Source organism: Colletotrichum truncatum (genome assembly GCF_014235925.2).
Source record: "Colletotrichum truncatum strain CMES1059 chromosome Unknown Contig_0010, whole genome shotgun sequence".
Classification (NCBI taxonomy): Eukaryota; Fungi; Ascomycota; class Sordariomycetes; order Glomerellales; family Glomerellaceae; genus Colletotrichum; species Colletotrichum truncatum.
Genome location: NW_027222407.1, coordinates 1,960,423 through 1,975,721, shown reverse-complemented (window position 1 = coordinate 1,975,721; position 15,299 = coordinate 1,960,423). Strand labels below are relative to the sequence as shown.

Here is a 15,299-nt window from a genome sequence, read left to right as displayed (position 1 = left end):
TGGCCTTGCAATCCGACAAGGTCTTTGCGCCTTTGATTCGACTAGCCACATTTGCGAGCATGGCGTTGCGTCCTTCGATCATTTGGTCTTGCCGTCGAGGGAGGAATAGGATTATTATGAATGGCGGCTTTCCGGAGTTACCGACCCGACATTGATTTGTGACGGCCTTGGCTTGGAGATATGTCGTTTAGGACTATGAAATGGAGAAGAAGGCACGGGAGGGGATGTACCAACACCATGTACACGTACAACTATTGGAAACGGGTCGACCGATCCGCACTGGAAACAAATGCGGATTGTGGGGAGGTTTGGGTTATGGTTTATGGGCTTTCGTGACGGCTTTGCGTGCTGGAGTGGCCGAGGGGTTTTTTTTTCTTCTTTCTTTCGAGAGATGACCGCAAGGCATCTGTGATGCTGCCCACCCAGCATAATACAAAGTATTGATGGCATGTCTTTTTTTACCAGAGCTCCGTCGCGCCCCCTTTAATTCTGCCAGTTGCAAGGCGCGGGACGCCAAGCCACCGGCACGAGTGGCTGTCACTAGCTTTTGCGCCAACACCTTGTTCGCAACGGGGTAGCAGAGCTTAGCTGGAGCTTCCAAGCACTCCTTTTGCATTTACCAAAGCTTCGCCGAGCTTGATGTCGCCTTCAGCAGAACCTTAAGTTCCTTGACATTTAAGACGTACTCCAACTTTGACGGGAGCTTACCTCCGCAGACAGCTGAATTGATGTCATCCCCCACCAGCTCATTACCACGGAAAAGCGCGTCCCGATGTCCAAAGATCGTCGCTAGACCAAAGTCCATGACGGACAGATCCGCTTTCACCAATTTCTTGCTCTGCACAATCGCAAAATCAGTCATTCCGTGGGGGTGCAGATCGATGCGGTTCCTGATGTGCGGGAAACATGATGTGCGGAACACAGCGCCGATCCCCCGCGACGCCGATCGCAGTCCGGGGGGGGGGTGTTTGCTAACGGCGCTGGATACGTCATGATTGTAACATTGGAATTCTGGTCTGGGATGTTGTTTGGGTTGTATTTATTTATAGTGGGATTTGTAGTGGACTTCGTATTAGGGTTGCGACGGATCGACGTTTGGGCTGGAAAGAACAATGGGAAATATGAGGATGGCGGTGGTAGACACGTTGGGTGAGAAAAGTTAATGTACAAAAAAAAGAGTGCATTTTCATACATCTACATTAGATCCAGCTTTCCTTTTGCTTATAAATTTCAATGTTACCTCTTGCGTTATGGACTAGTGCTGTCTGGACTGTTGGAGAAAATTCTTCTGTTAGGTAGTCTGTTTGCGATCTCAGGGCAGCGGAGGGGTGGCATGCTGCTTCTACTTCCGTTCGGGTTTGCATATGCTGTTTCTGTCATTCTTCCGCGGGAGCTGGTTATGGCATAGTGACTTTGGCCCAGTACGAAAGTTACGCTTGGAAGTTACAGTCTGTGCGATTTTCCACGTAAGGTAGTAAGGATATTGGATATTTTAGTTATCCATCTCCTATCAAAAAAGTGTTTGATCCGATGCCTGCAGGTCTCTGTCTACAGAAGCATAGTATCCTTCATTCTGTTTCATAAGCCGTTGAGACTTTCGCTATCTTCGCTTCTACTCTGAAACGAATATTCCACATCTTTGCGAAGGCAGTGACCTCGCTTGCCATATACAAGACGAGCATTACGAGTTTCGTGACGGTATTCTTACCTGGATGAGCGCTGTAACTTTCCTACTACAGAATGTTGATTGCCCTAGAGCTCTCTCTATGTAAGACCATAAGATGGTATCAGACGACAGGAGCCACGAGTGATGGGAATTCTTGGAGCACTCCTACTCGGAACACAATGGTCAACGTCTGTAAAACAGATAGACTTCTGAAAGCCCAGCGATCTTGAGGATTCTGCAAAGTTCTTAAACATGCGGCATCGTAGTTTTATCGAAGAGTTTGAAAATCCGCGAAATTACAAGATAGGATGAGCGTACAAGTTGGTGGTTCTAAGGCTGACAGGTGCAGGCGCATGATGAGTTCGGATTGTCACTCTTTGGGATAGCATCAACTCAACAACATGAATTTGGCCAAATGTCCGAGACTACCAGACCGTTGTACAGGCAGTCTGGTTGGCAACATGATGTCGGGAAATGACTGTCAGAGACGCGGGCACTACGGGGAGGAACCCAGGCCCACGGTCGGGAGGCTATCAGCAAGGCACCAGTAGAGTACCAGCAGGAAGTACAATAGTCTATACGAGGGATGAAGGAACGCGCGCAGGAAGGTTTAGAGGAGGCAGATTGGAATGATAGTACAAGCTAACCCCTACGTTGCGTCATCGTTGACTCTTTCACTCCGTGCAACACCCAGCCTGACAAGGACAAACCTGTTACCGCCTGCTGGTTGGACCCATGCCTTGTTTCATACAACCATATATAATTCAGCAGTCTATCCGTACAGCGCAGACCTGCACCAGCATGACTGATCTAAACGCCATCCTCTTTATTTGTAACTTCTTATCTTAACTTTCAGTTGATTGCCTCCGTCAGTCTGAAGAAAGGCTTTAGATATGTTGAGGGGTTAAACTAGGAAAACCGCGTCTTCAGACTTCCCATAACTAGATCAGGTTATCAACGGCCTTAAATTCGTATTTTAGAGTAGACCTGGCCTTAGGCCATTTAGGCTGTTTGACAGATCAAAGAGCTCACCAGGAGTAGGGAAAGGAAGGCAAGGCATTGTGAGTTTGGGAACAGGAAACTTACTCTTGGATCAACCATGAATCCCCTTTGAAGACTTAGTTTCCGAACGGCTAAGAACAATTCTACCAGTTCCATCAATCAAACTCTCAGATAGGCCATGGTACCTTTCGTGAAAAGGCCAAGGGCTGAAGACTCACTTTGAGGGCAATTTTAAAAGTGCTTTCAAGTTTCATAACCACAAGTAGGGTGTGAGAACGAGGCAGCTCGTAGTGTATCAAAGTATTTTCATGGAGCAGGACTTCGGTGCCGCAAGTTGAAACTACGTTGAAGCACGGATTTAAGAGAGATCGCTGGTTTATTTAACAGAGGCCATGTACAACTACATCTGCCAAAGCGTTGACCAGAAATAAAAGCAAGATTAGGACAGCAGGCGCTCGTTAATGATACACATGGAGCTTCCAACGGCTGTAATCCTCACTGTCCGTTCTCCATGCCTCCTAACAGAGGTATGCTACACTAGCACCTTTAGTAGGCCACAGAAATGGTAGTGTCAAGGATACGCTTCTATACTCCTCCGATTGGTTTACAAGTTTCTCATTCGATGTTGGCCTGAGTTACCGATTCCGCAGCTTAATACGGAGGTCGATCATGTCAGATTCATTGCGGCTTCAATTCCATCCCGGTCTCTCCCTGGCTACGTAAAGCAGCCTCCCTCTTTCTCTTTTTGCTCCTGTGCACCACGCACCAAATCCATACAGCCAAAATCAACGCAATAACAACGACTACCGGCACAACGATAGCCCAAAGAATGCCTCCAAGTGCGGCACCGTCGTTGCGGTCACAGGTATCACGACTAGTGCAGATTTTGCCGGACCCGGATGTGGAGAGAGGCTCACCAGGAAACCAATCCAACACTGACTGACCAGTTTTAAGCGACGGCGGTGCAGGCGTCAATGTGGGCCGATCCGATTCCTCCCATGCAACGCGCCACGCTGGCTGCACCGCTGTTCCCGTTGTGAAAGTCACTTCAGCTCCTGTTCCACCCAACCGGCCGGTCAAGGTCACATCTTGCCAGCTAGCGAATGACTGGAGACAAACCGGGTTCGAAGAGTAGTAGTCAATGCCTAGACCCGGGACCCCAGATGGGTAGATTTTCTCTCGGCTTTTGGCTTTCCGTTAGACACGTAGTGATGAAAAACAAACCAGACATAGATGACTCACCCACTGCAGCAATATCCAGTAGTAACCGTTTTCGTCGACGTCCCCTCTATCACCTGCTTATGCATAGTCATGTGATACATGACCCATGATTTGGGGCAGACTGCGGGGCTGAAGGCGAATGTGCTCGACGTGCCGTCGCCCTTCCAGCCGGACGGTTGGCAAACGGCGAAGGCTGATCTATCGGGGTTCGCGTAGAGCGCATATTCGACCGACGCATTTCGAGAAACATTGTCACCGATAGCCGAAAAAGCAACCACTTCGCTCATGTAACAGTTTTTCGGGAAGACAAAAGGTGTTGTGAGCGGGGGCGCTTTCGTGGTCGCGGTGGCCATGCTGATGGCCTTCGATTTTGGGAGTACGGAGTTTCGACTGAAATAGTAAGATGGTCAATAGTGTTTACATGATGTGGGAGGGAAACTGTTAGCTGTCGGAAGGTTATGGTTGGTTATGTTAACAACGCGGTTGGGAAAAATACATGTTGGACGTAGGTCTTGGCGTCGTGCTTGGGGAAATGAAAAATGAGCTTTTTGGGCATGCCGGTATGCATAAGCATGGGTATGTCAACTGGGGGCGGCTTTGTTCCAAAAGGGTATACCATAAATTGATTCTTCCATGCACCAACAAGAGATTTGGCGCAGCTGTTGAATAATTGTAACGGCACGATATGCCTGGCCCCAACTAATGTTGGTGGCCAGTTTTGGAAGCTAGGAATGAGCTCTCGACTATCTTAGGCTACTATTCATACTTGGACTACTATCGCACATGGTCGTACTTGTATTTCATCTTTGCTGTGTTCTTCCTAAAGCTGTGTGGTATGTGCTAGGTTTCATTGGTGTTGCTAGACAGACTGGCTGTCCAGGACTAGTGTGCAGCATGTAGCAGAAGAAGTACCGCGTCTAGGCTTATTCAATCAACCTTAAAGATATAGAATTCTATAATCCCTCGCCTCGTCTCCTCCAAACTACCTCGCCTGATGGAGGTAAAGAAAATAAGCCAAGGAATGCTAGTAATAGAACAATTAAAAGAGATAAATACTGATATATCAGGAAGCGGATTGATAACATCCCTTACAAGCATTGTCCTATTTCCGAAAACCCTCTCAGTTCATATTGCAGAGCTTCGCTAATGGTCATGGCGTGCAGGGCTAAGGTACCGTCAGTTACGGCGCCGTTAGCGAAAACGATGTTGTTACATAGAGCAGACGCCCAGTTGTCACATTTCTTGAAGAGCAAAGGAAAATATAGGGCAATGACTGTACTTACAGTCAAACTCGAAGAGCTCTTTGAAGTTTCCAGCACCAGTTCCTTTGACTCATGCTTGGTCATTGCGCGACTGCGGAGTTGTAGCAGAGATGGAATCAGGGACAATGGGATTCCTGGCCCAAAGGTTCCAGTTTGTGAATCTCTCATGGTAACTTTCGGCATTGAAGGCTGGACTATCTATCCTTGCGAGGACTAGGCAACCTCTCGAGAGTAGAATACAAACGGTGACCTTCTCACTCTGTCGTGTTACGCTGTTACTACTGCCGGCACCGCAAGGATAGCTTAGGGATATAACTTGACTTGCACACCATGATGCGAAGAAAACTCTGGCTGAAGTTGACTTGCTTGTTATCGACAGTGTCTCCATTTGAGAAAGTGCAGGGCAGGCGCGAGACATATTTTCGGTGCCTGTTCCATTTAAGCCCTCGTGAAGCAGAAGTTAGCAAGTTGTGAGTTGGATAAATGAGCCAAGAGGAGCAGCTAAATGACAAGGCCATGGCTACGGCAAGGATTACCATATTGTGATACTTAATACTTGTATATCTCTTTTCTGTTGACGAAGGCCATCGAGGAACCCAAAACGGTCAAATGTCAAGTGCTATGCAAAAATGGCCGAGCATCAACGTCAATTACACTTCTTACAGTCAAGCGAACCGTGAAGCAAGGTAATGTGGAGAATGGCATGATTTCCGGTCAATTCAACATGGGCAGCCCCATAGGCCAGGCTAGCTCCATACTCATACCAAAAGGTTATATCTTGGCATAGCCATCTGTGGACAACCTTACATGCTTTATGTCGTTGGAAGGTGGGAACCAACGACCAAAAGCTTGGCTATCCTTTGAGCTGCCTATTTAGTCGGACGCGATGATTAAAATTTTGAACGACCAACGCAAGCGCCAAAAAGTCCAGGGTCTTATGCATAATTCAGCTGGGTGACTAGCCCATGACTCGCCTTCAACTGCAAAATGACCAGCCAGCCCGTTTCTGATGCCTAGCTGCTGCATTCTGCACAAACCCTTGCGTGAGATTCAGCTGATATGGAAGAATTATTTCCGGCATGAAAAAAGCAGCGAAAAAAAAAAGTAAGGGGGAGAGGCCGGGTAGGGAAATGCGTGAATGAGATTGTGAAACGGCTATTTTGAATCGCGTAATCACAACTAGGTAACTTGGATTAAGATGTTCTTTCTCCAGTTCGAGCAGATGAATCGCCACTCTGGGTTATCATCATGTAAGTTAGAAAAGGGAATAACAAAAAAAATCAGTTTCGCAATGTTCCAACTCGCAATCTAAGGTACACTACAGAGTCAGCCCAATAGCGCACGCATACAAAGTAAAACCCATGGATTGGATCACCACGTGGGGGACAATTTAAAAAAAAAAAAAAAAAAGGAAATTCTGCTGCACAAAAATAGTACTTTAAAGGTCAACAAACTTAGCCTCAATAAAAGACGTTTGGAAAAACCTAGAAGAAACAATCATAAAATACTTTAGACCTTGATATGAAAGTAAAAGGGCCCCCCTGACTTTTGCCGCCATGATTGTGGTTTTTCTGATGGAAGGGTAGAGACGCTTGCAAAAAGCAGATAATTGTTGGTTTTTTGTCTTTGTCGCTCGGGTGTTCATGAGGAGCTTGGTAAAGATGCATTCCGATTCATAGTCCGTAAATCATTGCCAGAAATTGAATCCTTACGGCCGGCAGTGGATCGCCGCGGCTGCACGGTAAGCCGGCGATTTGAAATCAAGCCGGCAATAGCTGCCGGCGCCGGTGGTGGGTCCCGAACAACTGGCTTAGAAATGCTGTATGACTAATTCTATTTTCACTGGTCAATGGTGATGCAATCGCCGCCCTTCCATTCCATCCGGCCCGCCTCCGATCTGTTTTAAAAGTCCACCCCTCGCCCCCGCACGATAGAGATCCTCAATACCAAAGCCGAACATCTCATCATCAGCCCTGTAATTGAAGTTTCTTGTCCTTTGTACGTGTTACTTGTATTATGACCACGATCCTACGACGAGCCCCAATTCTCACATCAAAATTGACAGCCAGCGTTCCCCGCATTACACACAGCAGACCCCTAGCGACAATGACTACCGGCGTCTTCCGCTACCTCGACCCTGCCACGCTTGAGGGCGGCAACAGTAAGCCCTGGGCCAAGGTCGATACAGATGTGACATCTTTCAGCCGGACGGAGCGCCGGCGCTCCGTCGCCAACATCCGCGACTCGGGTATCGAGTTCGGCACAGACATTTCTGGTTTTGCAGTATACAACTCCCCCGCCAAGGAGAAGGCCTTCACCGATGACGCTGCCGTCCGCAATGGGTACTACGGCGAGGTCGAGGCGCTTTTGAAGGAAAAGCTGCCTGGGGTGAAGAAGGTCATTATTTTCGATCACACCATCCGCCGCCGGGAGAAGGCGTCCCCGAGACAGCCAGTGCAGCAGGTTCACGTTGACCAGACGCCCGGCGCCGCCGAGGTTCGTGTAAGGAGGCATGCCCCCGCCGATGAAGTGGAAGAGCTTCTGAAGGGCCGGTATCAAATCATCAACGTCTGGAGGCCGATCGGCCACCCTGCGACGGATTTCCCGCTGGCCGTCATCGACTGGCGGACGACAGTGCCTGAAGACCTGGTTGCGGTGGACTTGCTGTATCCGAAGAGGACGGATAATGACGACGACGATCGGGGAAAGGAAGTTCTCCCTGATCCCACTTTGGCGCGGTCGACTGAGGGTTACGAAGTCAAGGGTGAGTTTAATTCCAATTCGCTTACGAGTGAAACATACATGCTAACCATTTCGTAGGTGAAACTTACTCTATTGCGCCTAATGACAATCACAAGCTTTACTACATGAAGGACATGACTCCCGATGAAGCCATGTTCATCAAGTGCTTTGATTCAAGGAGCGAGGGGAAGCCCGGTGGCAAGCCTGGACTTGCGGGACTGACACCTCACACGGCGTTTGTTGACCCTGCCACGCCTGCTGATGCGAAGGGTCGACAGAGCATCGAGGTTAGATGTCTGGTGTTTTACGACTAGGTTCGGAAAGAATGTGTTCCAGAATTAGATCTAGATATGTCATGACTGCACATCTTGCACAATGCAAGATTAATGATCAATGAAACAAAGACGTTAAATCATTTCCATACTGGTTAACATACGGCCATAGAGATTTTAGCATATACAGTTGATTGCTTTAAAGAGCGTGATTGTTCGTGAACTACATCGACAAGGGTATTTAAGTATGTATGTGCAATGAATGGCGTAGTTGCAGGAGCAGCAACAAGACAGATTCCATCAAAGTGTAAAACATGGCAAGATAAGACAGTGTTCCATCTACGACTGATAGACAGCGACATAGGCAGTCTCCATCATACTGCCATAACCACCCAAAGTCGAACCGTCAGGGTTACCAGGCTACGAAAGTCAGTAGGGGTTTTCAGTTTGTAAAACAAAACGGCGGAACTTACCCAGTTACCCCCGACAGCGACGTTCAAAATGAAAAAGAGCGGCGCGCGAGCAAGCGTGTTCCAGATCCCCTCGCTCCCGATCCGGGCACCGCTGATTTGGTGAAACTGCTGGCCGTCACGGAACCAAGTGATCGTCTCCGTCTGCCAGTTGTTCGACCGGCGATCCCACTGGATGCGCCATGTATGCCATCCCTGGTCGGGGATTCCCGTCGTCCCGCCGATCCCGTTGGGCTCGTTACACGCGCCGCCCGGAGTCACGTCGCAGTGCACCGTCCCGTAACCCGTAAGCTGCCCGTTGACCGTCTCGAGAATGTCGAGTTCTCCGCAGCGGGGCCATGAAACGCCGTTGCGGATGGCATCGCCCAGGATCCAGAAGGCGGGCCAAATACCGCGCTTGTTGGCGATGGCGTTGTCACCGAAACGGATCTGGCCTTCTGCTACGGTGAGACGGCCTGCGGCGGGGGTGAACGTGTACTTGGATTCGATGCGAGCCGAGGTCCAGCGTCCGGAGGACTCCTTCCAGGGTACAATCTGCACTGTGTTACCGCCAGATAGCTGGAGGTTGGAGCGCGATGTGGTATAGTCCTGCAGCTCGTTGTTGACGCGGAGGTTAGTGATGATGTTCCAGTTACCCTCGTTTACACCCGAGCCGGAGGCGCCAGAGAAGGTGTCCTGCCAGATGCGGGTGAGACCGGCGTAAGAAGGGGAGTCCCAGGCTGAGACCAGAGCGGCGGGGAGCAGCAAGGTTGAGAGAAAGGCTTTGAGATACATGATAATGCTGTTGGATGCACAAGGCTTGAAAGGAGTGTAATAAGATGTAAGGAGTGGCTGATGTGTAAAGAGGCTTCAGATGACGGACGAGACTGCAAGATATCAAGCTTTATAAATGAGAGACTGAAGTGAGATTATCACCAAAAGAACGACATGTCTTTGAGACCAAGATCACGATGGTAAGTACGGTCGTGGGGTCGCGCGAGGGTGGGCTGAGGCGACCATGAGAACAAAACGGCAGCTTTCATCATGGGACTCACCAGCTATATACAACAAGAAAGAGCGAGATACGGCCGGGGGAAGAAGAAGCAGATGCCAAGTCAGCTAGGGGTTGATTCGGTCTAAACTATAGAGGACGTGTAGTTCATCGAACTAACCAAAAAGACGGAGTCCAGACCGCAATCGCAGGGAGCCAATATGCTGGGGACAAATTCATACTTGTTCCTCTTAGAGAGAAGAGACCCCAGGCCTTGTAGATGGGCCCAGTTCATTAGACGGAATAGCCCGGGAGGCGGTAGTTCGTTACCCAGTAGATATCCTGTTCCTAAACACTTGATCCTGGTCTTGCACAAGGTAAAAGATGGTGTTCGAAAAATCAGATGGCACATCGGTTCGATGAAAGCCCACGGGAATAGATCCGCACGCGATCGAAGCAGCGGCTTCCTGCTGGAAACGAGCTGTTAACCGACATCCTCTAATTTTTTAACCCCTACTTTGAGGCTAGGGTCAAACTGGGCAGAGAATGGGTATAAGGCGGACATTATTCCCAAAAGAGCGGTGCGCACGGAATGAATACAACAGACGAAGGCTTGAGAAAACGTGCTGGGCGGAAAAAAAGAAAATATTAAGGCGCTGAGCGGCGACCAATGATAAATTGTAAAGGCGTATACCCAGAACCGGGTCCTTTCCAAGGAGAATCCTCCTTGAAAGATTTATCGGGAGAGGCGCCGTTTCATTTCAACCATCCACCAATCAGTACTGGCGACAGACATCTGTTCAAAGACGAGCCTGGCCCCCAAGCCTCCCGTGTGGATGATTTAACAAGCTCTCCGTCGATCTGGTTGGTGGGACCCGATTTGCTATACCCTTGGATTACCACGCGGGAAGTGGCATTTGGGCTTCAAGGGGTTTCCCCTTTACTCCAAATGACCCTTGAAGCCCGTCCACACTTTATTAACTCCTCCCGTCTTCGCCAAGCAGACACTTGTTTTCATCATGTCCAGTCAAATTTGACATGGTGACCAAGCTTATGAAGAGACCAGCAGACGACATATATTGGATGACCTTGTGTAATAGCCAGTCAGAGGGGGAGAACAGTACCTGACGCCACCACGCTAACGGCAGTTGTGTGGTTAGTGCCAGAGGCTGCAAGATCTAGACAACTAGTAGCAGGTACTTTTGTGGCAACGACTAGTTTTCTCCCTTTACTCAATGTGCGGCGTTTGGGAGGCGTGATGAATCATGAGAGAGCCTGCATCAGTATGCAGGACAGATGCACGAGGAGCAAACTTGGCCAGCTGCACCTTTGACAGGTGTCTTGTCTTGGTGGTCTAGGAAGGGAGTTGGGGTCTTCTCTGAACCAAATGGAAGAAAATGTTGGCTCCGGCCAAACAAATCGAGTTTCAAGCAGATACTTGGCCATAATCGCGACTTTGGCCGGCAATTTGCCCACGTAGGGAAAAGTCCAGGGCATGTGAAAAGGGTGCGATGAAACCTGCCAACAACAACAGGAATTAGAGCGGGCCAAAGGCGGCTAAAGGGATGTGGGCAGCTCCCTAAGTCGGCAGCGATTTGAGGTATGATTGGTTGGTGGTTTAAGTGCAAAGGGGTTATGATCCTGAACCGAATTTTGTAGTGGTGTGGTGCTTGTCGGGCCGCTTAGACGTGGGCAAGCCACCTAAGAAGCAGTGTGGACAGGGAGAAAAAGTGTCCCGGAGGAAAGTATCCTAGAGTTTTGCGACAAGAGAAAACCTCATGATTCACACGATGTCGCTATTAACCAAGGGTATCACACATTATGACGGTGCAGTCACCAGCTCCGGGTCACTGGGCCGGCGTCTGGTGGCCCCTCTGGAGTCCCCCCGAACGGTTTGCCGGCGCTACCCCACAGTCTCCGCGCGGTCTCAGATTCGGTGCTGTCGGTACCACCTCGGAGTGATCTTCGCTGTAGACATGTCAGGCGACACGGTCACGAATCTCACCGTTCTTTCGGTAGATGCAACATTCTAGAACCTTTCCCCTCATTCCAGGATGTCTTGTACTGAACATGTTTCGTGGCAGGCACCCACCGGTATCTAAGGTAGCAAAAGTACATTGGCCGATGGACGTAGCTGGGATAGGTCAGCAACTAAACATTATCCGTTCCTATACGTAATAGAATGAATCAACTTCTGTAGCAAAACGAGAGAAAGGAAAACACCGCAGTTACTACAAGGCTGAAACAGGTTGGACTGGAGGCAAATCCGAAAACATTTAATATTAGGAGAGGCTAATTTGACCACGTCCAGATTACTACAGCATGACAGAAGATCACCAGAAATACTGAATCAAAAGAAAATATGATTTTGACCAAAGTGGCTAAAAACAAGGTGGATTTTCATTCAGCGTTTATGCCCCATCTGTAACTACCAAGTGCGCGCCAGGCTTATCGATGAGCGATAGACTCTTCAGAGGTATTGACTGCCGTTGTAACTGTAGGGTTCACTTTCTTGCCTGTGGCGGCCTCGGCCTCAGGCGAATGACCATAGCTGCCTTCACGGTCACTTTCGCTTTCGAGATGCGCCAGTTTCGCTTTTCTGTTTACACAGGTTAGAAGACAATTATGCAATAGAGACCCAGGCCTTCTGAACTTACTCTTTGCGTTTGATGTAGACGTTGAGAACATGCGTTGCAATGATGAGCGATATAGCGCACCCAAGGCAGAAGGAAAATCCTTTGGGGTATCTCGGCGACTCGACCGTGGGGAAGGTCAATAGAGGCGTCCATGCTGTGGATGATTGAGCAATGATTGTAATCGTGACGAGGGTGAAGGACCGCTGTTCTGGCGAGTCTCGAAGAATGGTATTAACCCAGCCGTGTAACACACTTGATAGCGCGTTAGACCAGTACATTGTGGCGAACGCGAACCACTTTGCGCTTTCGGGTGCGTCCCATTTGACGAGAATGATTAGACCCGTTATGTTCCATAACGATGAAAATGTGATAGCCCAGGCGGGTCCCAAGACCAGGTCTGACAGGAAGCATGCTACCAGGTTATAGAATATTCCCAGCGCAGGTGCAATAGTTCCCATCTCGTTGACCTCTGCAGGTGTGTAGCGTCCTAAGCTCTTGATCCAGAGAAGAAAGCTGCCAGTGCTCTTGTGAATACCGGCATTCCAGAAGAGTACATCAACAAGCACGACTGTCCAGAATTGCGGACTCAAGAAGATCTTCTTAAGATGTCCGAGCTTGAACTTCCCGCGAGTGACGTGACCACTTCTCTCGAGGCGGGCTTTGGCAACTTTGATGTCGTGGTCGTTGAGTACCCATCGGTTAGGCTGATCAACGGTTCCAGGAAGAAGGAAATAACCGAGAATACCAACGGGAATGGTGATTATGGCGCAAATGATGTACATCCATCGCCAGCTGGACATACCATGGACGCCTTCCAAGCGACGAGAGGCGCCAGCAGCGATGAGACCTGCTGTTAAGGTTCCGAGGTTGAGTCCAGTGTAAAAGATGCCACCCCTTCGAGAAATTTCATGCCCTCTGTACCACGAACCGAAGACGTAGTGCATGGCAGGGAAGAATGCAGCCTGTAAAATGTCAGATAAAGTCGTTCAACAAACAACAGAGCTACGGGAGACTGCTTACCTCAAAAAAGCCGACCATGAAGCGGTAAGCAGCCATCTCTCCAAATGTCTGTCCGCGGTATTGCAAAAGAGTAAAAATACCCCAAAGGATATCCATGGCGGGGATCGTCCAATACATAGGAACATAGGTGAATAGGAACATGAACGGGACCATCCCCACGACGGCACCAACAGTGTACATGGTCTGCAGCTCAACCAGCTCGTTACCTTGGAAGCCGAGCTCTTCTTTCATACCTCCGACGTAGGCATTGTCTTCTCAAGTCAGTCTTGTGTTGTCGCAGGTTTCCCAAGAATGACCAGACTTACTAAGGTTGGCCTGGTCAATGTACTTGACCCAGTAGCTGAGAACAGCGTACGGAACCACAATCATATCAAGCTTCATAATGAGCTTGCGTTCTTCGGGCGTGTCATCGTCGGAGTACCATTGAATCTTCCACCACTTCTTTCGGGGGACTGTATTTAGAGTCGGCATTCTGTGCTGCTGACGTTGCAGGATAACCCTGCTTTCGTTTTTGAGATTCTGGTATTGTAACTGCAGAAACTAGTTGAACCTCCAACCCAGAGGTCCAGCTCTCTGGAGAAGGCATAGATGATTGATATTTGCCATTCAAGAACCCCTGTCGGTCAAAATTCTCCCAAAGCCATCGATTGCGCCAGAGCTCCTCGGCCTTATGCCATGCGGACGGCTCTTGATCCAGGCAAGTTTTGTGGGAAAAGGCCCGCTTCCGCGCACTTCCGGGAGTCGGGCCTTGTCCGACCTTAACAGATAGTCACCACTTCCGCGGGGGTTACTCGTGGCAATTACATACATGGTGAGCGTGGTGCAGGGCTTTGCCGGGGATTGCCCGACATCTTGTTCTGAACGGTCGACGCCCTTGGAAGAATGTGGGTGGGGCGGGGCTAGTGGCAGGCCGAGATGGGGGATTTGCGTGGGATAATTGCCTTTGGCATCTGTTCGTCCCGCTGGTTCGCTGACATTAACATGCTTAAAAACGGGAATAACAACTAGAGTGAGATGTTGATGTCGGTTTTAGGGGGGCACACTGCGGAGAATCCGCTGCATGTTTGGGTCGGCCAGGTGGCTACGAAATGACGTGCTTGATGCTGGTGATGGTGCCAGACGCGCAGATTATCGTGACGGCCGACCCTCTCCGTCTATCGGACTTCATGCTTCAGCTTTCAGAGTCCAGAGTATTTTTGGAATACTAATCGATTAGAAAGCATCACTGTTGCGCCTTGACTGACATTAAGCAGTTGAACATCAGCGACATGCTCACCTTTTTCTCAAGATGCCAAGTCCATAATTTCATGGCTTTCACCACCTACCTATTGCTCAAAGTCGACAATCTCTGCGAATCTTTCAAGCTTTGATGGTCGCCAAATTCTCTGTAAGTTTTCTTTTAATATTAAAGCTTGTTTTTCATAGAAATGGTTCAAGACTCTGCAGCAGCCGTGAGACTGATGATCATTTTTCCGCCATTCGTAATAGCCAAAATCATGTCTCTTGCCAAAAGCAAAGGCAAATGTGTCGGTTGATAGCGGTTGCTCGCACGCATCACCTTCAAACAGTTAGCTCTATTGCAAGCATAAAAACTGTTGCAATCATCAGGATCCGGCTTGTGTGGCCACCAGGCCGGGCCAAACGCCAGTCACGGTCAGGTGGGGAGAGACAACCTCCCACCCACACGCGATGGCCCGGGAGACAATATCTCTCCCGTACGTTTAAAACCATAATTTGACTGTAACTTACATAAGGTGTTATAAGGTGTTATGAGCGGCACCAATTCACGGTTTGTTTACTTTTTCTCTGCCTGTGCGGAGCTTTTATCCAGTGAAACCTATAACAAAATCATTCACTGACATCGAGTGCACCGTGAACTTAGAATCATTTTAGATTCAGCTCATCTATTGAATCTTCCCACAATTTACATGTCGCTATCGCAAACAAAGTTCGCTTGACATTGAAGCAAGAAAGGAAATAAATTGCATGTCGCTGCTTGTCGCAGGAGTCAAGCCCGAATGGTCCCAAAACAGTAAAA

General features: G+C 49.1%; 5 protein-coding genes across 5 annotated transcripts; 1 reads left to right on the top strand and 4 right to left on the bottom strand.

Moving 5' to 3' along the window:
* Nucleotides 1-3,346: 3,346 nt before the first annotated feature.
* CTRU02_213996 (uncharacterized protein) lies at nt 3,347-4,242 on the bottom strand (the record flags this gene model as incomplete). The annotated part of the gene is made up of 2 exons (XM_036724552.2): nt 3,347-3,851; nt 3,911-4,242. The coding sequence occupies 2 exons, from the start codon at nt 4,240-4,242 to the stop codon at nt 3,347-3,349; spliced, it is 837 nt and encodes a 278-aa protein (XP_036583671.2).
* A 797-nt stretch (nt 4,243-5,039) lies between these two features.
* Nucleotides 5,040-5,334, bottom strand: CTRU02_213995 (uncharacterized protein; the record flags this gene model as incomplete). The annotated part of the gene is made up of 2 exons (XM_070206162.1): nt 5,040-5,054; nt 5,173-5,334. The coding sequence occupies 2 exons, from the start codon at nt 5,332-5,334 to the stop codon at nt 5,040-5,042; spliced, it is 177 nt and encodes a 58-aa protein (XP_070060194.1).
* A 1,833-nt stretch (nt 5,335-7,167) lies between these two features.
* Nucleotides 7,168-8,207, top strand: CTRU02_213994 (7alpha-cephem-methoxylase P8 chain related protein; the record flags this gene model as incomplete). The annotated part of the gene is made up of 2 exons (XM_036724551.1): nt 7,168-7,915; nt 7,972-8,207. 2 exons carry the CDS (start codon nt 7,168-7,170, stop codon nt 8,205-8,207), a joined length of 984 nt encoding a protein of 327 aa, XP_036583670.1.
* Nucleotides 8,208-8,504: 297 nt separating this feature from the next.
* On the bottom strand, nt 8,505-9,409 carry CTRU02_213993 (endo-beta-glucanase; the record flags this gene model as incomplete). Its single annotated transcript, XM_036724550.1, has 2 exons — nt 8,505-8,585; nt 8,639-9,409. 2 exons carry the CDS (start codon nt 9,407-9,409, stop codon nt 8,505-8,507), a joined length of 852 nt encoding a protein of 283 aa, XP_036583669.1.
* Nucleotides 9,410-12,053: 2,644 nt separating this feature from the next.
* On the bottom strand, nt 12,054-13,732 carry CTRU02_213992 (vitamin H transporter; the record flags this gene model as incomplete). Its single annotated transcript, XM_036724549.1, has 4 exons — nt 12,054-12,204; nt 12,263-13,203; nt 13,262-13,512; nt 13,567-13,732. 4 exons carry the CDS (start codon nt 13,730-13,732, stop codon nt 12,054-12,056), a joined length of 1,509 nt encoding a protein of 502 aa, XP_036583668.1.
* Between the last annotated feature and the right edge of the window lie 1,567 nt (nt 13,733-15,299).